At 35.8% G+C, this 23,447-nt stretch overlaps 2 protein-coding genes and 1 pseudogene across 3 annotated transcripts; 1 reads left to right on the forward strand and 2 right to left on the reverse strand.

Annotated features, from left to right (window-relative positions):
- Positions 1–539: 539 nt before the first annotated feature.
- Positions 540–7,768, reverse strand: LOC148917307 (protein REVEILLE 3-like; annotated as a pseudogene). The gene is made up of 7 exons (XR_016127002.1): positions 7,559–7,768; positions 7,405–7,479; positions 5,232–5,355; positions 4,972–5,148; positions 4,717–4,845; positions 1,020–1,131; positions 540–623 (listed from the first exon to the last, which is right to left on the reverse strand). The product of XR_016127002.1 is annotated as a protein REVEILLE 3-like (transcript).
- LOC103335437 (uncharacterized) lies at positions 2,900–4,390 on the forward strand. The gene is made up of 2 exons (XM_089051669.1): positions 2,900–3,506; positions 4,023–4,390. The coding sequence occupies exons 1-2, from the start codon at positions 2,900–2,902 to the stop codon at positions 4,388–4,390; spliced, it is 975 nt and encodes a 324-aa protein (XP_088907795.1).
- Positions 7,769–8,003: 235 nt separating the features above from the next.
- LOC148917308 (uncharacterized) lies at positions 8,004–9,821 on the reverse strand. The gene is made up of 4 exons (XM_089052402.1): positions 9,473–9,821; positions 9,272–9,412; positions 8,858–8,950; positions 8,004–8,767 (listed from the first exon to the last, which is right to left on the reverse strand). Exons 1-4 carry the CDS (start codon positions 9,819–9,821, stop codon positions 8,004–8,006), a joined length of 1,347 nt encoding a protein of 448 aa, XP_088908528.1.
- Between the last annotated feature and the right edge of the window lie 13,626 nt (positions 9,822–23,447).

A 23,447-nucleotide genomic window follows, 5' to 3' on the forward strand; every position in this document is an offset into this window, starting at 1 on the left:
ACATCTCTTCAGCTATATATCCAAGCTTTTCTTTTCAATTTACAAAGTGATCGACACCCTGGCATCAAAATTATTACCAAAAGCTGTTCTCATTATACTATTCACTTAACTAGTATTAACATGGTTGAATATAGAGAACTGTATTTAGAGTATAAACAAAAAATAATCACAGTTACTCCAGCATTTTTAGTAGAATATGGTTATTTAGGTCAACTTTATATTGAAAATAGTGATCATTTAGATTCATTCTCCTCAAAATTTAAAGAAGTCATAAGTTTTTATCTTTCTCTTTGGAAAAATGTAAAATTAGATTTCACCAGCATACCCCCAGAATGGTTTGAGGATAACATTTACCTAGAAAGAGCACAACATAGAATTATTATTTCTTTTAATGAACTGCTTAGTCTGGTAGAATTAGCAAAAACAGGGATTCCTACCAAGCAAGACATTCAAAACTATAGAGGAGCAATCATAGCTGAGCAACAATTGTTCAATGATGATCGTCTGACCCTCCTTCACCAATCCAAGTTTATCAAGATTTATTCAGAATCTACATCAAGGAGACCAGATGACACATATGAATTCAGGATAAGCACAACAAGAGTAGAAGTTTTTGATGAAATCTATAATCAGATAACAGAACAGATTACAACAGAAGACAATGACAATGCATACTGGAACAACTTAGGAGAAGAAGAGCTACACAATATAGATAACATGTTAGAAGCATGAACTCCATGTGAAGTCCGCATGATCAGCATCAGCATTCCATGTGAGGAAATCATCGCAGCAAAAGGATGCAGCATTCCAAAGCAAGAAAATCCAAACCCTTTGGCTCTATACGGCATCAAATGAAAAAGAATAAAAGCAAGACTCCTTAGGCAATATAGAAATGAATAAGGGCATTATTGTCCAAATACTTTAATTTTGTCCTCCTTTATAAATACTGTACCCATTTTGGGTTTATTTATAAGTCTCCCCAAATAAAATTGGTTACAAAGATTTTAAAATCAACTTACTGTTTCCAAATTTATGGGGTCTAATTCTTTCAATTTCCAAATGACTAGTCGATCGCATTGGGGTCAAACACACTGCCGATAAATTTATACACCTGAGCAAAATCTGGCAAAACTGCACATACAGGAACTAAATCTAATACCAATATAATTGAAACAAATGTCATGGACAGCTGATGAACATTGCAATACCAAGGAATAATCTACATCTGATTATGAGTTTCATGCAAGCAACATCTTACTGTATGAAACTGGTTAAGGATGGAATGTAGATGTGTCAAAGAGGCGGATCTGTGTAAAGGGCAGGGTGGGTGCCCGCCCATCCAAAGTTTTTATTATTATTTAAAAACCTATATATGTTATATGGGCAGCCCAACTTTAAAAATTTAAAAAGCTAACCCAATGTACACACACGCCCATCCAACTTCAAAGTGGTCCCAGCTTTTGTCTCTTTCTTTTGGCGCAGCTTTTCTCTCTTCCATTCTACAGACCCCAACGACAACAACAGCTTCCTTTTTCCCTTTTTATTTTCTGCATCTTCCTATTATATTGGCTGGGCAGTGGGCAACTTGGCAAAATCTTGTCCTCTTCTTTCTACAACAACAAGTAATTTCTAATTCTCTCATTTTCTATATGTCTTTAATTATAGTTTTAATTTAAAATTCAATATTCTAGGGTTTACTTAGATATTGAATTCTAATTTTGTGATTTTGTTGAAATTAATTAGGGTTTTGATTTTAGGAATTTTGTTGAGATGTTTCAATGTTTGATTTGTTCTTTGTTGATATTGTTGAGATTCTATTATTATTAGAATTTGTTTGATTTTTTGTTGGTATGTTTGATTTAAATTATTTATTTTACATGTTATTCATAGGTTATCTTTGATTATGTCGGATCACAATCGGAATCCCAAGAGAACAAAAAACTTGTTCTCTTTTTTTAAGAAAAAGAATGATGGGTCATCATCTAGTACATTGCCTTCTAGCTCTTCTTTATCTATTCCAATATGTGATGAGCAAAATCTTCCCGAGTCTCCTATTATCAAGCCTCAAGTTGAAAGAATTGAATCTGAAAGAGTCGATGATTATCATGATTTTAATATCAATTATCTTGAGCGTGATCCGGGATTACGTCGTCTAATATGCACATATCCGGTGAATGAACAAGATAATGTGCGAAAAGCATATATTCTTTTAGGACCATGTCAACCTGAGTTAGAAGATTATCCAAGCCACTTAGAAGGGCGGGACTTTCGTCGATTTAATAAAAAGTGGTTTGGTCAATTCACTTGGCTTGAGTATTCAATTGCTAAGAATAAGGTATTTTGTTTTCCTTGCTTTATTTTTGACATGAATCAGTCACATCCAACCTTTATTGTTGATGGGTATCAAAAATGGAAGAGAATTGGTGGGAATCAATGTGCATTTCAACATCATATAGGCAAGTTAAATTCACCACATCATCTTGCTATGCAAAAGTGGATTAGCTTAAAAACTCCATCTCTTCATATTGAAAAAGTGGTAGAGAAGCAATCAAAGCAACAAGTGATGGAAAATCGGTTGCGACTTACGACCACAATAGAGGGCATTAGGTATCTAGCGAATCAAGCATTGGCTTTTCGGGGCCACGATGAATCCGTTGACTCATCTAATCGGGGCAATTTCATTGAAATCATAAAGTCTTTTGCAAGAATGAATATAGAAGTTGAGAAAGTTGTCCTTGATAAGGCTCCTCAAAATGCTCAATACATTGCGCATGACATACAAAAGCAAATCTTACATATTTTTGCTAACAAGGTGAGGAAGACAATTTGTAAGGAACTTGGGAAGAACAAATTTTGTCTTTTAGTTGATGAATCACTTGATGAATCCGGTAAGGAACAAATGGCTATTATTCTAAGATTTGTTGATTGTGATGGATTTATTCGTGAGCGCTTCTTCGATATTGTGAGTGTTGTAGACACTAATGCCTTGACTCTTAAAAAAGAGATATGCAAAGTGCTTGGTAATAACGACATTCTAGTGAAAAACATGCGTGGTCAAGGGTATGATGGTGCTAGTAATATGCGTGGTTCATGGAATGGCTTACAAGCATTATTTCTTCAAGATTGTCCATATGCATATTATGTGCATTGCTTTGCCCATCGCTTGCAGTTGGCATTAAATGGTGCAGCTAAAGATGTGAAAGTTTTATGGAGGTTTTTTTCAATGTTGACTAACATTGTGAATTTTGTTAGTGCTTCTGCTAAGCGCCGTAGTGAGTTAAACTTAATTAGAAAAGTTGAACTCAATGGGTTGTTGGATTCTGGAGAACTTGAGACAGGTAGAGGACTTAATCAAGCTCGTAGTTTGAAACGAGCTGGAGCCACTCGTTGGGGCTCTCATTATGCCTCTATTACAAGTTTGATGTGTTTATTTAAAGAGACTAAATTACTTCTTCAAGAAATCAGTGATCATGGACCAAACCAACAATTTCGTGGAGATGCTGAGAGTAACTATATTGCTATGATGTCTTTTGAGTTTGTGTTTTCATTGGTTTTGATGGATAAAATTATGGGATTGACCAATTTTCTTTGTCAAGTATTTCAGGCCAAAACTCAAGACATTGTAAGTGCTTTAAATTTTGTTGAAAACACAAAAATGCAGCTTCAAGATATGAGGGTACATGGTTGGGATGATTTATTCTGTAGTGTGGTATCATTTTGTGAACTACATGGTGTTGATGTTCCTGATATGAGTGCTTGTTATATGACGGGCACACATCGTTCTTGTCAACAAAAAGATTTTATTACATTTGAGCATTACTATCGCGTTGATGTATTCAATGATGTTATAGATTGCATGTTAAGGGAGTTAAATGACAGATTTCCAGAGCAAACAGTTGAACTTCTTATTCTTAGCTCAGCATTGGATCCTCGCAATTCATTCAAGTCATTTAATATTGAGCATATATGTAAACTTGCTGAGAAATTCTATCCTGCTGATTTCCTTCCAAATGAGTTGAAAGATTTGGAAATAGAGTTGAGGTATTTTCAAAATGATGTACATCGCCTTCCTTGCTTTAAGGAAACCAACACTCTTCCTCATTTATGTCAACAATTAGTTGAAACAAGTTTGGTAGAGAACTATTGTTTGATCAACAGGTTGATTCGGTTGGTGTTGACTCTTCCCGTTTCTACAGCAACAACGGAACGAGCTTTTTCATGTATGAGAATTATTAAGAACCGGCTTCGAAGCACCATAGCTGATGAGTTTCTTGCTGATTGCATGACCCTTCACATTGAAAGAGAGTTTGCTAATAGTATCACTAATGCATCGATAATTGAGGAATTTAAGATTTCTAAGTCTCGCAGGGTAAATTTTAGATTTAACTAGTGATGTTTTGTATTACATTTACTTGTGGTTTTTTTTTTTGTTGTTGTTAAGCTTTTATTTATGTATAGATGTATTTGAGGGTAAGGCTTATTACGTCCCCCCTGACTAGGTGTATCTTTTTTTTATTATTAATGAAATTTACTCGTACCGTCGAGTTTAGTAATGTAAATTCCGCCCAACTGGCTTTTCAATCCTGGATCCGCCACCTTAAGCAGTTGATATAATTTTAACAAGAATAAAACTTCTTAATTCAAACATAACAAAGACATATTTTAAGAGGGAGAGAGAGAGAGAGAGAGAGAGTGAGAGAGAGAGAGAATCTACACCTCTGTGTGGCTGGCCAGGATCTGCTCGATCAACTTTCTCACTCATTTGCCAAGTTGTTGGGTTGCTTTCGTTACTACTACTGTAGCAAGAGTTATGTGCAACAGTTGGCCCTGCTAACCTTCCATCGTCTAATAAATAACACGATTAAAAAAAAAAAAAAAAAAAAATCATATTTTAACAAAATAGAGAAAACAACTTATTATGGTTAAATCAATCAAGAATAAGTCACAAAGACAGGCAGGAAAAGCTGAAACCTTTAGTTATTTGCGACACATTGACTGGAGGCATGTAATTATAACTCGGGAAGATAACGTTGCATCTGGTAACTGGAGTTCCAAGTGCAAATGAAGAATCTGGCTGGTAAACATATCCATGTTCAAGCAAAGCAGATGAAGATTGAAACTGCCCAGCAATTTGAGGTACAACTGCAGCTGCAAGAAATTAACTTATGAACGAGAATTCTTCTAAAACCATAAGAAAAATTTCCAAGAAAACAATGGTTGACTATGCTTACCACTTTTTGGAGCCTTTTGTGGGTGTGGATGAGTCGCTTTCCTCTTAGGTCGAGGTGGAGGTACATGTTCACTTGTCCCTTTCTTCTGAACCTTTAAAAAGTACTTCTGTGCATGACTACGTATCTGACAGGAAAATCACGTACCTTTAGTACAGTGAAGACATGTATATCATATATGAATTGAAATGGAGCCAAAATAAATTTGATAAGACCAAGTCACCAAGCAGATACAGGGCCTACTAAAGGTATGTGATATACATGATCACTTACAGATGCTACAACCATGAAATTTTAAGAGGCATTCTTGCAGAACCCTACAAAATGTTTTGATATTCTTCCAGTATCCATATGACTTCCCTATACACCCGAGAAAGACAACGAAAAAACCTCATAACAAAAAAAAAAAAAAAAAAGAAAGAAAGAAAAAAGAAGAAGGTTTATGTTCATGCCCCATGTGCTTTCAAACTTGTCTCAAATTACCACCTGTGTTTGCAAACGTCTCAAAGTACCCCGCCAACCTTTTAAAAACCATCTCACGTTACCCGTTCCGTTAGTTTTTTAGACGTTCCGTTACAAGCATTGGGCCCCACTTCGTTTTAACCTTTAACCTCTTTGAATAAGGGTTTCTCAGTTCTAAGAAATGGGGAAATTGGGTGAGAAGGGGAAATTGGAGAAAAGGGCTTAGGGTTTGTGAAAATATGAGGTTGACTTCGATTTTGGAAGAAGCTGGAGAAGAAATTAGGGGTTTATAAAACTCTGAGGTGGAGTTTGAAATTAGGAGATTGTGGAGTAGAAGATTTGGGTTGATGGAAACAGGAGAGAAGCAAGGAGAAGCAAGGCATGCCCAATGGTGTCATTGTGGGAAGTTAGCACGGATGCAGACTTCTTGGACCAGTTCAAACCCAGGGCGGAGATTTCTAGTTTGCCCAAAGTCAAAGGTAAGCATGTTTAAGATCAAATTTTCAGTAATTGTTTTGGGCATCACAAATTGATAGAGTTCTTATTGATGAAATTGTCAGTCATTGATGAAATTTTCAGTCTTTTTATTAGGAAATTTTCAGTTATTGTTCTTGGTTGATACAAGGAAGTGGAGAAAAAAGATGTAGGTTTTTTCAGTGGTTTGATGCAGAAATGTGTGAGCGTTCAAAGTCTTTGATACCTGGTTTGCTGAGGAAGATTGATAGGGTGGAGAAGGAAAATGCAAAGATTCGAGCAGAGTAAAAAATATTGTGGGCTGCTATGTTGCTTTCCTGGTTGGTGATGTTTGCCATGAAGATGAATTAGGCACTTTGGCAGTAGTTCAGTGGGCACTGTAATTTGAGAACAAATGTTAATGTAATGTAAGGCACTTTGGCAGTAGTTTAGTGGGCAAATTTAATTTAAGAACAAATGCTAATCTAATGTAAGGCACTTTGGCAGTAGTTATGTTAGTGTAATGTAATGTAATGCTAGTTAAGTTTGTTCATTGTAATTTGTTTAGAGGTTACAAATGGTGACATGAATGTAATTCTTGTTAGTTAAGTAATGTAATGCTAGTTAAGTTTGATCTGTGATATGAATGGTAACTTGTTTAGAGGTTACAAATGGTGACATACTGAATGGTCAATTATCCATAACAGACATCAATAATCCCACAAACCCAATATAAGCACAAACCAAAACAGGTTCCAACCATAACAGACATCAAATATACAGGTTCCAAAACAAGTTCCAACCATAACATACATCAAATATACAGGTTCCAACTAAAACAAGTTCCAACCATAACAGACATCAATAATCCCAGAAACCAACAACCATTTCTAGACCATTAAAGTCTTCCACAACATTTAAGGATGAAAAAAAGGATCTTTGACAAAATGGCTCCTCTGTTGATCTTTCATCATCTTCCTACGTTGTTGTACTTGAGATAGTTTGGCAGATTCGGATGCTTGAGATTTGGGATTGAGAAGCATCAGCTGCTTGAGATGGTTGGGATTGAAAAGCATTAGCTACTTCAGATGCCTGGGATTGAGAAGGCCCTTGGCAACCGCTTGCTTGTTTCCTTTGCCTTAATTGCATACTCTGTTGTCGGCTACTTTGGTCTCCACCATCTCTCATTCTTACCTAAAACAAATAATAATTAGAAGTTTCCATGATATGAAATTTTGATTGGTGAAAACATAGTTGAAACCATGGCACTTATTGCAAGTTTGTCCTTGGCAACTTTCCTCTTCCTAGTAGGCTTTATGTTGGGATTCCTTGGTTCCTAATAAGCAAAGTCATCAAGTTAGAAACCAAATCAAATACATTTAAATGTAAAGCAATAAGCCTATAATGACACATACCTTACAACTAATTTTATTATGCCCTTCTCCACCGCAAGTGCCACACTTTAAAGGGATGCCATACCTAGGAAGCTTATATGGATTAGCAGGTTGTTTAGGTTCCTCAACAGCTTGTTTTCTTGTCTTCTTAGGCCTACCAGGCTGCTTGTGGTATTTCGGAGGGAGTAATGGAGGTAAATTAATCTTCATCCATTGATCTTGGCTAGTCATAGTCATAATCATTGGTTCATAGGCTCTCAAATAAGCCTCTTTCTAGTACACTGCATCACAAAAGTCCTCTGGATTCCCATGAAACCAACTTATTGCAACACAAGCATGCAAACATGGTATTCCATTCAAATCCTAAGCATGGTATGAACAAGAGTGGGCATTCAAATCAACAGCAAAGTTGCGGCCACTATGGTGCATTAATTAACTTATTCTGTCCAGCAGCCTTAGGAATGCATCACTGAGCTTTTCCTTTGTTTTTCTCTAATATCTTTCTAATTCTTGGCCAAACTTGTCCATGCCATTTCTCATAGAAAACCCTTCTTCCAACCATCAACAACATTATATACAACCGAATTCTTTCTAGCATAGTCAAAACAAGCTTGTCTCTGGCATCCATTATGCTACGGTTAAATGCCTCACATAGGTTTTTCATAAGCATGTCACACTTGGAATCACTCTTGAAATATGCCCTACTCCAATGCCTAGGATCTTTCTCTGCAAGCCAATCATGTGCAGGTTTAGACAACTCCAACATCTTTCTCATCTCTGCATGAAACCATGACACTGTTGTGGCCCTAGCAATTGCTTCCATTTGATGTTTCAAAGCAAGACCTCTATGTTCCAAATAGAAGTTTCCATATAGATGTTTCAAACAATGTCTATGCTCTGCATGAGGGAATAGAGCATCCACAACATCTATTAACCCTTTTTGTTTGCCAGTCATAAATACATAACCATGGCTATTCGTAACATTCAGATCACCACTCAATAATTGTAAAAACCACAGCCACGTTGAATTGCACTCAATCTCTACATATGCATAGGCAAGTGGAAACATTCCTTTGTTTGCATCAATTCCCATTGCAGAAACCACTTGCCCAGGGTGAGGCCCTTTGACACGACACCCATCCAAGCAAACCACAGGCCTACAACCATCTAAAATCCCTTTCTTGCAGGTTGCAAGACATATGTGAATTCGCTGAAACCGTAGCCTATCACCTTTCAATTTAGATTTAATGATAACTGTACTTCCCACATTTCATGTTCTTAACTCATGATAATAATCCCACAATACTTCATATTGTTTACTGTAAGACCCCTCTACAATGTCAACTGCCATGGCTTTTGCTCTGTACAAAGTTGTTCTAGATGGTCTGTAACCATAGTCTTGGTGAACTTGCCCTGCAAGATAAGAAACAGTCCAATTTGGATTGAGCCTTAACTGCCCAGAATATCTTTCAACCAACCAGCCAGCAGTGGCATGTTTATTTTTAGTTCCCTTGCTACAAACATGTGTAGGATTAAAGGTTTTCACCTGCAGGTAAGTGCTACCACTAACACTTGAAGCATGGATAAGAAAAAGACAACCATATTCACATACTACTCTTATTTTGTTACGGTCATTATTCATAAATATCAACTCCCTTCCATAATTAATGGAGTATATCCTCACAACTTTTCTAAACAACTCAGCAGTTGCAAACTTTAAACCTATTTTGAAACCTGGGTTTGCCATATCAATTTCAGGTCTGAAATCTTCACCTTTTGGCATCCTATTCTTCTTCCTTCTTAGTTCACATACTGCATCATCTTCACTTGAAGAGCTATTTGGGTAGGTAAGTGTAAGTGACTCTTCTCCATTGTCTGACTCATAATTTTCCTATGCATTAGGATCATTGTCAATGCAACTATGATCCACATAACCTTCAAACCACTTATTATCCTTCTTTAATAAGTCAATCTCTTCATCACTCTGTGCATAGTCATTGTCTTCAAAGTCTGGATCACTGCTATCATCATCCTCAGAACAAGAATATTCTTGATCACTACTATCATTCCCCACTTGGCTTGAAGTCAGGCTCACTACTTTCAAGTACAAAACTATCACCCTGCTATTGCTTTTAGGTACCGTGCTCATACAAGTTAAAAGCGTATTATCTGATATTATTTGAATGAGTCTACCAGTTCCAAACTCTTCACCATAAAAACTCACATCATCCCCATCGTCATATCCCAAATCTTTAGCCATTCCAAATAACTCTAACATGGACATATAGTCAACCTCACAATAATCAAACCAACTAACTTCACCACCCAAAAAACACCATTCACTATCCTTTCTATTTTTAACTAGTTTATCTCCATGAAAAAACTTAAATGTGACAACCTCATCAGCATCTTTTTTTGTGTAAGAGGAAGATTCACTTAACAAATGGACAAAGGTAACAAAGACAAAACAAGGACCACACAAGGATAATACAAGGAACACACAAAGACCACATAAGGTGTATTGGGGCCAGCACAGAGTAAAAAAGTATATGAAAAACAAAAACAAAAACTCCAGCGACACATCAGACTAGGAACACGCAAGGACCACACAATGACCACACCAGGACCAGCCAGAGTCAAAAAGTACTATACAAAAAACAAAAAACAAAACCCCAATAGCAGTTTAATGCACATGCCAAAATCAGGAAAATCGAGTGAGAATGGGTCCACTTACATATGGGTTGACAACCTCCAGATTCTCTAAGCACCACCATCTTCGCACTTTCTAGCCTTAAAGTCTAATGCCAAACAATGATTTCTTCTCCATATTCTCCCAAAATCGAAGCCAACCTCAGATTTTCACAAACCCTAAGCCCTCTTCTCCAATTTCCCCTTCTCACCCAGTTTCCCCCTTTCTTAGAACTGAGAAACCCTTATTCAAAGAGGTTAAAGGTTAAAACTAAGTGGGGCCCAACGCTCGTAACGGAACGTCTAAAAAACTGACGGAACGAGTAACGTGAGACGGTTTTTAAAAGATTGGGGGATACTTTGAGACGTTTGCAAACACAGGTGGTAATCTGAGACAAGTTTGAAAGCACAGGGAGCATGTACATAAATAAGCCTTATATTTATCCTACGTTTTTGTTTATTTTCTATCTGCAAATACATGATAAGTTTGACTGCAAAAAGTAGTTACCTGGATAACCGTTTTTGAGCCAACAAATGCTTCAATCTTCTTCCAGTCACGATCAAATCTAAGTTGAGCAAAGTAAACAAAAATAAGGAAGAGGAATGACTTGAATGAAAAGAATTAAACATACATTCAAGTTTTCTACTCCTATCTTTTTTATTTTTTGGGCGACCTACTGATCAGTAGGTTTCAAATCTTTACCATTTTCCTATCAATGACATTCAAATCTTTTCCCAACAAATTTTGAGACAGTAGGTTTCTAAGCATTGTGTCACTCTTGCTCATTCACGTGGACAATCACATTAGCCATGTAATGCTTCTTTAGTTTTGTTTTAAAAAGTGGATTTTCTGTGTTTGAGGTTAGATATGGTATTGGGCAACTTTCTTGTTAGAAATTAAGTTCAGAAGCCTTTTGAAAATACTATCTATAGAAGCTTTTTAAATTTATTTTAATCTTACCATAAACTCAGTTTCTATGATATGCTTCTTTCTTAATAGTAGAAAACGTATTAGATTATTTGTCATTTTCTTTCTTTAATGTTTTTTTTTATTGGTGTCATTTTGATCTTGTAGATCATGAGGGAGATAATATTTGTCACACCTTGAGCATTGGAACAACTTAAAACACCTTATGCTGGGCAATAGGGTCATGGTTCCATGATGGAAGAACAAATATTGTTTGCTCTTTGTTCATCAGTTTATTTTTATGCTTAACTGAAGTCTTAATTATCTTTGATTTGATGTATAGCTCTTATTTAAATTTTGAGTTTCATGAAATATTCAATTATTGTACAATTCCTTAATCACAATTTCATTTGCGCTCTGCATCTACACATGGGTGGTTTCAGTCATTATTTCTACATCAGTTTGTGTTTCATGAATCTAACGATTGTATATAATAAAAAATTCTTTATTTTTGGCAGCCAAGGATCATTTTGCCGTCATCTTCACTGACAGCAAAGAGATGCAACAAGCCGTTTCTCGTTTAGCATTCCTTCTCAGTGTTACAATGTTGCTTAATAGCGTTCAGCCTGTTATATTACACTACTACAAAAAAGGAAAAACACGACGGGAATTCACCGTCGTGTATTCAGTTTTCAAATGGTCATGGAATCCACTAACATCTTTTCCATAACAAAACCACGACGGTAAATACCCGTTGTTGTTAAAACAAAAAACGTCATCAACAAATAAAAACTGACGTCTTTGTACTGCAAAAAGACATAAAAAAACAGTCGAGGATGAGAATAGACGACTAACTCTAACAAAAAAACGTCGCTAAAAAGGAAACATATGACATATATTAACAGAACATGGCCGCAAGATACACATACAACGACGAGAACTAAAACTCAACGCCGTTAAATAAACCTTTAACGACAAATAGAAATATGACGTCTTTAAATACATAATAGATGTCGTAAAATAAATTTTCCACTTCGATTTTTCTATGAATGATGACGTGGAAATAGATGTCAGGGTCATTACTTATGACGCATGTATGTATAGAGACGACGTTGAAATAAATAAACAACGTTGGTTCCAAATAAATGAGAGTCGTATTACAGAATTTATACGTCATATTTTGAAATATAATCGTTGTGTAATGACTCTGAAACGGCATCGTTTCTTATTCCACCGCCGTGTAAAATAATTTTAACGACACAATCTGAAAATAAACGACGTGGAAAAAATGATGGGGTCATTAATTACGACACATTAATTTATAAAGGCGACGTTGTCGTCTATATACAATGTCGTTACCATGAAAAAGACCGCTGTGTTTCATAATTTATACGTCATCATTAAAAAATTAACGTCATCTAATTCGTATCTTAACGTCCACAAATTTACCAATGGACTTCAAATACCGTCGTGAATTCATCATTTTCCACTTCGTTTATGAAAGAACATGCGACGTGGTAAATTTATGACGACGTCGTCTTTTGTAACGTTCATGTTAGATATCTCGTCTTTTAGACGTCGGTATTATAGGATTGGAGTCGTGTTATTTTGAATTATATGGCGGTTCTTTATGCTTCTCCGACGTGTTATCCTGAATAACTGTTTCACAATAGTATCGTGGTTCTTCATTGTTACGTTGCTTTAAGACGTCGGTAAATATATTGCGGTTGTTGAATGCTCCAAAACGTCGTTTTTTATTAGAATAGACGTTTGTTTTTCACATTTTTATCAAGACCGTCGTGTTTGTAATCTGGAACCAGTAATTTTTGTACTGATTGTTTTGTGGCCAAAACCTGTATAATGAAAGTGAAGAAATCACATTACAATATATTACAAAATTAATGTCATACACTGCCAATTACATAAAGCATCATTCAATCCATATATCTTCACACCCATCTCGAATATTTTGACTCCCTAACTCACCCACCACTTCATCAAATGTGTCAACATTTGGCATCCCTCTAGTAAATGGCTCACACTCAATTCTCACATCACCTAAGACATCATCACCAATAACATCATTATATTCTCTATTAGGCATTGATAACACTACCGACCAACCACGATGCATCGGGTCGTCAACAAAAAATACTTGTTTGACTTGAGAAGCCAAAACAAATTGGTCATTCCTATGTCCAATTTTACTCAAATCTACAAGGGTAAATCTAAGTTTGTCCACTACAAGACCAGAAGTACTATCTATCCAATCACACCTAAAGACTGGGATTATAAACTTTTGGTAGTCAAGGTCCCAAATTTCTTGAATGACACCATAGAAACCCATATTTGAGAGAATTGGGTTTTTATTCTTGGCACTAGTAACTTGCATGGTATGTGTAAGTAAATAAACTCCACTATTTTGAGTTGTTTGCACATCATATTGTGCCTTGATGTTGAATTTAATACCTTTAATAAGATAGCTCCTATATAATGGTACTGCCATGTTTGGACCAGCTGCTAGCCACCTTAAATTTTCTGATACGCCATGATTGTCTTCCTCATTAAGTTCACTTTGAACTTGCAAATTAATCATAACTTAATTCAATCTAACATAGAAAGAAGAAAATTAAAAGTCCAATATGTTATTCAATAACATATACCTTGAAGCGTAGCCATTGAATGAAAGTGCTATTGTATTTATCTTGTAGCCACTTTGTTCTCTTTCTATATTTTGGATAAGTGGTCTTGATGTGGATCATATGTTGCCTACATGACACAAAAAATTCAAGCATTACGGTCCCAAACATATAAGATAAACATAAGAAATAATTTAAAATGGAAACTTAAAGAATAAAACTCATACGTACTCGATATAAGGTAGGACTTCTTCTGTATTCTCCAAGACATATAGATGTGCTTGGTTTAACAGGTCCCGATCAACTACGCTCACTGTGCAACCTGATAATGGCTTTGAAACTCCCATCTTTTGGCTTGAAGGCACTCCAACTGTACTAACATCGGATAAATGCTCGGTACAAAACTCTCTGACTTCTTGACTATATCTTGCTCGCAATGAAACCTTGGACGATGTACGATTCTGAACATACCCCTTTAGCACTTTTATATATCTTTCAAACGGATACATCCATCTAAAATATACTGGCCCACATAGACGAACTTCTCTGACAAGATGTACTACTAGATGAACCATGATATCAAAGAATGAAGGGGGAAAAGTACTTCTCAAGCAAACACAAAGTAACTACTACATCTTCTTCCAACTTATCTAGCTTGGAAACATCAACAGTCTTTGCACATATAGCATTGAAGAAGAAGCACAAACGAGTTATTGCATACCTTGCAGGCTTCTCCTAAACAGAACGAATTGCCACATTGAGCAATTGTTGCATTAAGGTATGACAATCATGTGATTTAAGGCCAAGAAGTCTTGAATCTTGTAAAGATACAAGATTTTTTATATTTGAAGAATAACCTTCAGGGACCTTCATACCATAGAAAGAATTGCAAACCTCTCTCTTCTCTGCTCTTGATAAATTCCAAGGCCCGGGAGGCAAACGAGTACGTCTTTCTCCATACTCGGGTTGCAAATCAATTTTGACCCCCATGTTCAATAAATCTAATCGAGTAACAATCCCATCTTTATTTTTTCCAGGGATCTCCAGCAATGTACCAATGATACTATCGCAAATATTCTTCTCAATGTGCATAACATCTAGGACATGCCTCATAGGAAGGTATTTCCAATACTTGAGATCAAAGAATATTGATTTCTTCTTCCAACAAACTCTGTCACCATCTTCAACCATATGCAACACTTCTTCTCCGGTTAATGGCTCGGGAGGCGTGCCATATTCAGGTTTCCCATTAAAAGTTGCACGTTGCCTCTTATATGGATGATTGATTGGTAACCATTTTCTATGCCCAATGTAACAAATTTTGTGGCCATTTTTTAACTTGTGACTAGGTGTATCATCGCCGAATATTGGACAACCTTTATATCCTTTAACAACACAACCAGATAAGTTTCCATAGGCGGGGAAATCATTAATTGTTCACATTAATGCAGCTCTGAGTGTAAAGTATTCTCCATTATGTGCATCATACACTCCTCCAATCCCATCCCACAAATATTTTAAATCATCAATCAAAGGCTCCAAGTAGACGTCTATATCATTTCTGGGCTGTTTAGGACCGGAAATCAATAAGGTCAACATCATGAACTTTCGTTTCATGCACAGCCATGGAGGGAGATTATATGTAACTAAGATAACTGACCAGCAACTATATCTGCTACTTAGAGAACTGTGGGGATTGAATCCATTAGATGAAAGAGTCAATCTCAAGTTTCTCGACTCATTACCAAACTCGGGCCATTTATCATCAAGAAGTTTCTAAGACGGGGAATCCGCCGGATGAGACATCTGACCGTCAATTGATTTTCTAGCAGCATGCCAAGTCAAACTCTTAGCTGTCTCATGTGATTGAAACATCCTTTTAAACCTTGGAATTGGAGGAAAATACCACACCACCTTCGCTGGCACACCCTCTTTCAAGATTGAATCTTTGCCTTCCTTCCACCTTGAAATACCATAAGTAGGACAATTAGTTGAATCCTCATATTCCTTCCTATACAAGAAGCAATCATTGGGGCATGCGTGCATTTTCTCATAACTCAGCCCCAATGCACACAAAGTCTTTTTTGCCTCATACATAGAGGCCGGTATTGTATTTCCTTCTGGAAGCAAATCGCCTTGAAGTATCAATAATTCTGTAAAACAGACATCACTCATCCCATGTTTTGCCTTCAAATTATACAACTTCACTAATGCCGATAACTTCGTGTACTTTCTACAACCAGGGTACAATGGTTGATCTCCATCCCCAATCACATTGGCAAACTCATAAGGATCAGATCCAAAATCATTATCATCCATCTCTATTTCTTCGGACACAAAACTGTACGTACTATGGTCATCATCTTCTTCAACATTTCTACTAGCATTAGTAGTTGTTTCCCAAGGTTCTCCTTGAAATGTCCAATTCTTATAGCTTTGGTCAACTCCATTAAAGTATAAGTGATCCCTTATAATTCCAACCCCAAACAATTTCAAATTAACACGTTTAACACATGGATAATGGATATGTGTTGTAGTTAGAAGATTTTCTACAGAAAAGTTCAAAAATGCTTCCACCCCTAACTCATATGCCTTCGATCTTCTATCCGAGTGCATCCATGACTTATCCATCTCCGACACTATACCCTATTATATATAATAAAGTGAAAAGACAAGCAATGACCATCACTATAGCAGATTATATAAAGTTCTGATAGCAAGTAATATACAACACAGACGACGGTTTTTAAACAAAAACAGACGTATTTGACATATATAGACGACGGATTTTCAACAAACGTCGTCTAATTATAACCACGACGGTAGTTAAAGAACACCGTCGTGTATAAGTAATACAAACGACGGTTTATGAAAAAACCGCTGTCGTATGCCTAAAAACGCGTCGATATCCCAATTTATTTTCAAGATCCCAAAACCCTATTAAGAACACAACATATACATGAAACCAACATATACATGAAACCAAGCATGAAACCAACATATACTAAGCATGAAAACAATAAATCCATTCACAATTCAACATAACAGAGAGTGATTAAAAGATCCGACAAAATTAATCCATTCCCTATTCAACATAATAGAGAGTGATCAAGAAAACATTAAACAGAAAATCCATGAACCCATACCTCCAACAACATTATTAACAGATCGCAAAACATATATCTAAAACCCTTTAACAAAACAACCTAATATCATTCAATGAATTTACAAGGGGAAGAGAGGGTTTGTACTTACAGGTTGGCAGAGCTCACAGATTATGGCCTACTTGGATTCGACAGAGCCTGGATAGCCCAACTTTGAATTAGAGATGAAGTGAGAGAGCGAAATGTTATGTTGCGCGAAATCTGAAAATTTTAGGGTTCAGGGTTAGAAGTATAAAACTAAGAGCCAAATCTGAAAATTTTAGGTCGCGCGAATATTTTTAGAAAGCGCGCTCTTTAAAACATCGATGGAAAAAACAACCGTCGTTAAAAGTTCACTTTAAACATGACGCTTATTACATTAAAGACGTCGTGGTAAAACTATGTACGACACAAAATCAAACAGAAGTCGTCAAAACTATGAAAAACCATGGCGAAAGTTCTACCCAAACCGACGTAAATATAGTATTCCACGACTCAAACACTGAACATAACGCCGTTTATTTTGAAGAAACCACGTCGTCTATTGAACAAATAGGAGTTGACGTTGCATTTTTTGGATTTATTTTAAATTTATTTTGAATATTTTGAATTAAAAATAATAAAATATTCTTATATCAACAACAAACCATGTCGGTTTTAATTAATTAACGACATTGTAAATAATAATAAACGACTTATCTGTAAAAAGGACGTCGTTTAAAAGAGAAACCATGGCGGATGTTTCACCATCCGACGTAAACTCCATATTCCACGACTCAATCACAGTCGTTAAAAGTAATACCCTAAACTTTAAACTCTAAATTATAAAATTATAAAATATAATTTTATAAAATTGTTTATGGTTTTACAGCCTAATATATAACAAACATAAACCCTAAACCCCAAAAATTATACTTTAACCCTAAACCCTAATAAATAACAACCCTAAACCCCAAACCCTAAACCCTAAACCATCAAACTATAATTGAAGTTATGACTCATCAAAACAATTTTATTTTGGGTGGTCATTTTAAACTTTTATTACTCAAACTGCATTTTTTTGAGGTTTAGCGGGGAGAAAATATATCAATGACTTCATAGGATTTGACGTTGCATTTTTTGGATTTATTTTAAATTTATTTTGAATTAAAAATAATAAAATATTCTTATATCAACAACAAACCACGTCGGGGTTAATTAATTAACGACGTTGTAAATAATAATAAACGACTCACTTGTAAAAAGGACGTCGTTTAAAAGAGAAACTATGGCGGATGTTTCACCATCCGACGTAAACTCAATATTCCACGACTCAATCACCGTCGTTAAAAAGTAATAAACTAAACCCTAAACTCTAAATTATATAATAAACGACTTACTTGCTCAAAGGACGTCGTTTAAAAGCGAAACCATGGCGAAATTTTCACTAAAACGACGTCCCATGGACGTACAAACAGTATATCACGACTTAAACAAAAAAGGTGTCGCCGTGTAATTTAATTACCACGTCATATCTATCGTCTAAATATCCTTGTACGTCGGTTTTTGACATAATTATGTTGTTGGAAAGTTATTACACGTCGGTTACGCAATTTTTTTTTCTTTTAAATTATGAAAATCTCAACAAATTTTCAAGGAAAAAAAGGATGTATATTATATACAAAATTTGTACATTATATATTATAGACAAAATTTGTACATATAAAAATATCAAGTGTTCAAAAATCCTCTACTCCATATGAAGGCAAACAAACTTTGCCCATTCATTCCGGACTTCATCAATGGTTGCTTGGGGGTATGGCGCTTGCTCTTTTCCCTTGGCAAACTGCAATCCATAAACAATGATTATTAAGCTTTACAAAATAAAAAGAAATTCAGTCACAGACGACGCTATTTTTCATAACCGATGTAGTATATCGATTCAACGACGGTAATTTTAAAGGACCGTCGTTGATAATACAAAAAACCACATAAAATGTTTCTGAAAATTTTCTTCTTACCTTCTTCTCAAACTCCAAGGAAGGATCCATGATGATGTCCCTCATGAAGCGCATCACATAATATCCGCATTCGACACTGCTGGGTTGCTTTGGTGTGCCTGGCGAGTTTTCCAAATTAGTGCTTTACGGCCTGGTCGCCTAGGTGGGAATTATAAATTTTTAAAGCATTGTTCACGATGTTTTTGCCCTCCTCATCAACCACACAATTTCCAGGCAGAGGATCCAGAAAATAGACGGTTTCCCTCTTTGCTCTCACAATAAGACCCAATGACGACTGCACAAAATTAACATAAAAAACGACGGTTAATATAAAAAGTCAGCACAAGAAAACAAACGCGGTTATTTATAATAAACGGACGTATTATACAGATTTCACAAGCGAAATAACGTAGAAATCGACGTCATTATAAATTTATCACGACGGTAATTAACTAACGACATGGTTAGTTGTTTCAAAACGACTCAATAAATAAAGAACCGACGTGGTTAGATGTTTCAAACGGCACAAAATTAGTTAAACAGTTTTATACGCAGTCAGTTAGTGAAAATCATACAAACAAAATCCTTTTAAGGAGACTAACCCTGGATTGTAAGGCATCATGAAAATCTGTTCACCATCTGTCTTACTGAAGCGACTAGCTACAATTCGTGATCATCGGTTAGTGACCCAGCGTTGGCACTAACTTGACCAGGGTCGATAAAGCCAACCATGCTGCACATATTTGCTTCTCTCAAACGATCATATAAGCACCTAAATATATAAAACAAAGATATATAAAAAAGTCAGCACAAAAAACACACGACGGTTATTTATAAACAAGCGACGTATTATAGAATTTCACACGACGAACTGAAATAAAGCAGCGTTATAACTAATTTATTACGACGGTAAAAAATAACGACATGGTTAGTGGTTTCAAACGACGCAATAAATAAACCACCGACGTCTTATGCTATAATGTTTTTTTTTTTTTTCAAACACAAATTGAAGTGTGAAATAAATATTTGATAAGGACAAACCTCATATATACTGCAACTACAGTAGCCCCAATTTCTTCCATGGCTACTAACTGTGTAATATCTTCATGCAAGACGAAGGTACTGCGATCTGCACCAAACACCTCCTTCTCAATTGTGAAGGTCATGATCTTCTCCTGAGGCTTTAGTGTCGTTTCCACATAACGACAAAGGGATTGTAAGGAAGATGGCACCTCCACATTTGAATAATCAACTACTTCATTACCCTGTTTAAAGAAATAAAGCAAAATAAAATGACATGGTAATTCAATAAAAACGACGGTTTAAATAAAACAACGTCGTCTGATAATAATTTAAACGACGGTAATAAAAAACCGTCGTGTTGAATAATTTATTACGTCATAGGAAACAAATTCCGACGTCTAATTTGAAAACAAACGACGGTTTAAAGAAAAATATCGACGTCTGAAATTTGAAAAACAAATAAAAAAGGCAAAGTTATGAGAATATACCTCTTCGTCATGCTTTTCTTCATCTTGTTTTTCTTCTTTCTTCTCTTCATCATTTTTTTCTTACTTTTTTTCTTCATCTTTTTTTCTTCTTTTTTTCTTCCTTCTTCTCTTCATCTTTTTTTTCTTCCTTCTTCTCTTCATCTTTTTTTTCTTCTTTCTTCTCTTCATCTTGATTTTCTAAAGCCCCAGATTTCTGTTTTAAGTAATAAAGAAATATATATATATATATATATAAGACAGATTGTACAGAAAGTTAAAAATTAAATCAAAACGTCGTGGTAAGGCATAACATAAGACGGTATGTAAGAATTATGGACGTCTTAAAATTATTAAACGATGGTAAATAATAAACGTCGTGGGATTTGTCTATTACGTCGGTAAGGACTAAAACCGTCGTCTAAAAACCACAAAGTACGACGTCTAATGGCGTGTAAAACAAGTAAACTAAATACGACGTGGTATTGAAATACAAACGACGGTTCATTTATAAAATCGTCGTGGTATGATTTTCAAACAACGGTTTTCTTCATAATAACGACATCTAATAGTTTTTAAAAAAACAGAGAATTCAAGGTTCGGATATGTTACCGTTCCTTCCTGCTGTTCCCCATTTTTGGCAGTATCATCATCAAAATGTAGGGATTTCACATCAGCCCCAGAGCAGCTTGCTTTGTCAGACATTGGATTTTTGGGACTTTGCTCTAGACCTTGGTTTTGACAGGGGCTAGTTTTCGGTTTAAGCATGCTTGGATCAAAATTGGGGATGAGTTGGGAAAGCTAACTCAGTAAATGTTCCCTCTCAGCCTCTACCAATTACTTGGTTCTAGCCTCCATCCTTAAAGTCACTTCCCTTGATCTAGCTTCCATCTTCTTAGTCTCTTCTTGAAGAACAATTCTTACACTTTCCTTCAATTGATCGGCAAACTTTACCCTCTGTTGTCTAGGTAAATTGAAGTATTGCCTAGGGGAAATCCCAGCACCTACCCCTCTTACTCTCCCTGGATGCTCGGGACCCAAAGCCAAGGTCAACACATCATTACTTGCCAGATACACTAAGACTGCCTTCAACCACTTGTTTTTGCAATTCAGCCTAAAACAAAGACATATAAAAAAGTCAGTACAAGAAAACACACGACGGTTATTTATAAACAAACGACATATTATAAAATTTCACATGACGCAATAACATAGAAGTCGACGTTATTAAAATTTTATAATGACGGTAGTTACTAACGACGTGGTTATTCATTTCAAACGACGCAATAAATAAACCACCGACGTCTTATGCTATAATTACAGAAAACAGAGCAGTGATTCCATATTCAGACCTTTAACGACGTTTTTTAAAACATTTCGACGTAGTAATATCATTCACACGACGCAAAAATTAACCACCGACGTCTTATGCTATAATTACAGAAAATAGAGTTGTGATTCCAGATTTAGATCTTTCACAAAGTTTTTTAAAATATTTCGACGTAGTAATATCATTCACACGACGCCAAAATATAACATAAGACGTAATAAGAATTATACACAGTTTAATAAAAATTTAAAACAGAGTGTGTAGGCTTACAATTAATTTTGCTTTCTCTGCCACCTTTGGATCCGGGATGTTACCATGTTTGTCCTGTCTAGCTTTCTTCCATAAGGTAGATCGATCAATTTCTACCCCAGGCATGGTTTCCTCCAATTGATCCTCCAAACCAGCATATCCTTTTCGAGACAATCGATGATTGTACTCAAGTTTCTCCCTAATATGTGAATGTTGAGAATGCACAGACTCAAATTCTTTGGATAACCTTGAAGCTACAAAGGCATCTCATTCTGCTTTCTCTATGAATTTATATATTTCAGGGGGTTGGCTTAATTTCTCCCTCTCCTTGATATATGGAAGGATATAATGCCTCGTTAGTGTAGACTTGAAATCCTTCCATTTCTTGGTAGCAGAAGATAACACCGAGTTCTTGCCCCCTTGACCTACCACAAAAGCCATGTCAACGGCTTCCCAAATCTGCTCCTTTATATATCCTTGGGGATTTCAGCCCATTTCTTGTCTACAAGTGGGACTCTGGAGCGTGCCAACACACCAATGTAGGACTGCATCTCAGTATGTGCAGGGCCACATCCTTTCCCTATTTTATTGTACTCAACAACTGGCTTGATTTTCTGCAATTTTCTCTTCACAACACGAGGCATTGTGCTCATACCTTGACCTGACTTTGAATCCTCAGAAATTGTTGTCGTGCTGGTTGGTTCTGTCTCAGCAGATGAAACAAACTTCATCTTCTTCAAGGGCTTTTCTTGAGGAGTTACCATTCCAAGCTCCTTACCTCCATTTTTTTTGGAGCCAGAGTCCTTACTTTGGTCTTGAGAAACCATGGTTCTGAAAAAACAAACCTGCAAGTGAAAATATTTAAGGAAAAAATTAAGAACACAAATGACGGTTATTTATAAAACATGACGTATGATAAGATTTTACACGACGCAATAACATAACATCAGATGTAATAAATGTTTAAAACGAGAGTACTTAAACAATGACGAAACAATATTAAAGAAGACGTAATAAGAAGTTATTACGGCGATATTTACACGACGTCGTGATATTTAAATTCACACGACGTTAATATTAATATAACGTTATGGTATGGACATTCACACGACGTAAATAATAAGATACTGTCATCTATATAAGATACCAAACCCTACTTTCTTTGTCTTTGTATTTTATCAAATTAGGAAAAACGAAAACCATGGTTCAGAGAAATCAAACCTGCAATTAAACAAGCAAATAAAAAATCGACCGTCATTTTAAAAACAACTTAGATAAATTTTAAGACGACGCTAGGACGACTGACGAACCGTCGTGTTCTACATATTTAACCACGTAAATAAGAAGCTACCATCGTCTTATTTAGTTGAAGTAGTTGTGTTCAAAGTTGGAAACTTTCCCTCTTTGTCTGTGTATTTTATCAAACTTGGAAAGAATAAAAATGATTTTGGCCAGAAAAAAGGTAAAAAGATTTTCAAAACAAAAACC

The sequence above is a fragment of the Prunus mume genome, linkage group LG5 (assembly GCF_029339155.1).
Source record: "Prunus mume cultivar Tortuosa linkage group LG5, ASM2933915v1, whole genome shotgun sequence".
NCBI lineage: Eukaryota > Viridiplantae > Streptophyta > Magnoliopsida > Rosales > Rosaceae > Prunus > Prunus mume.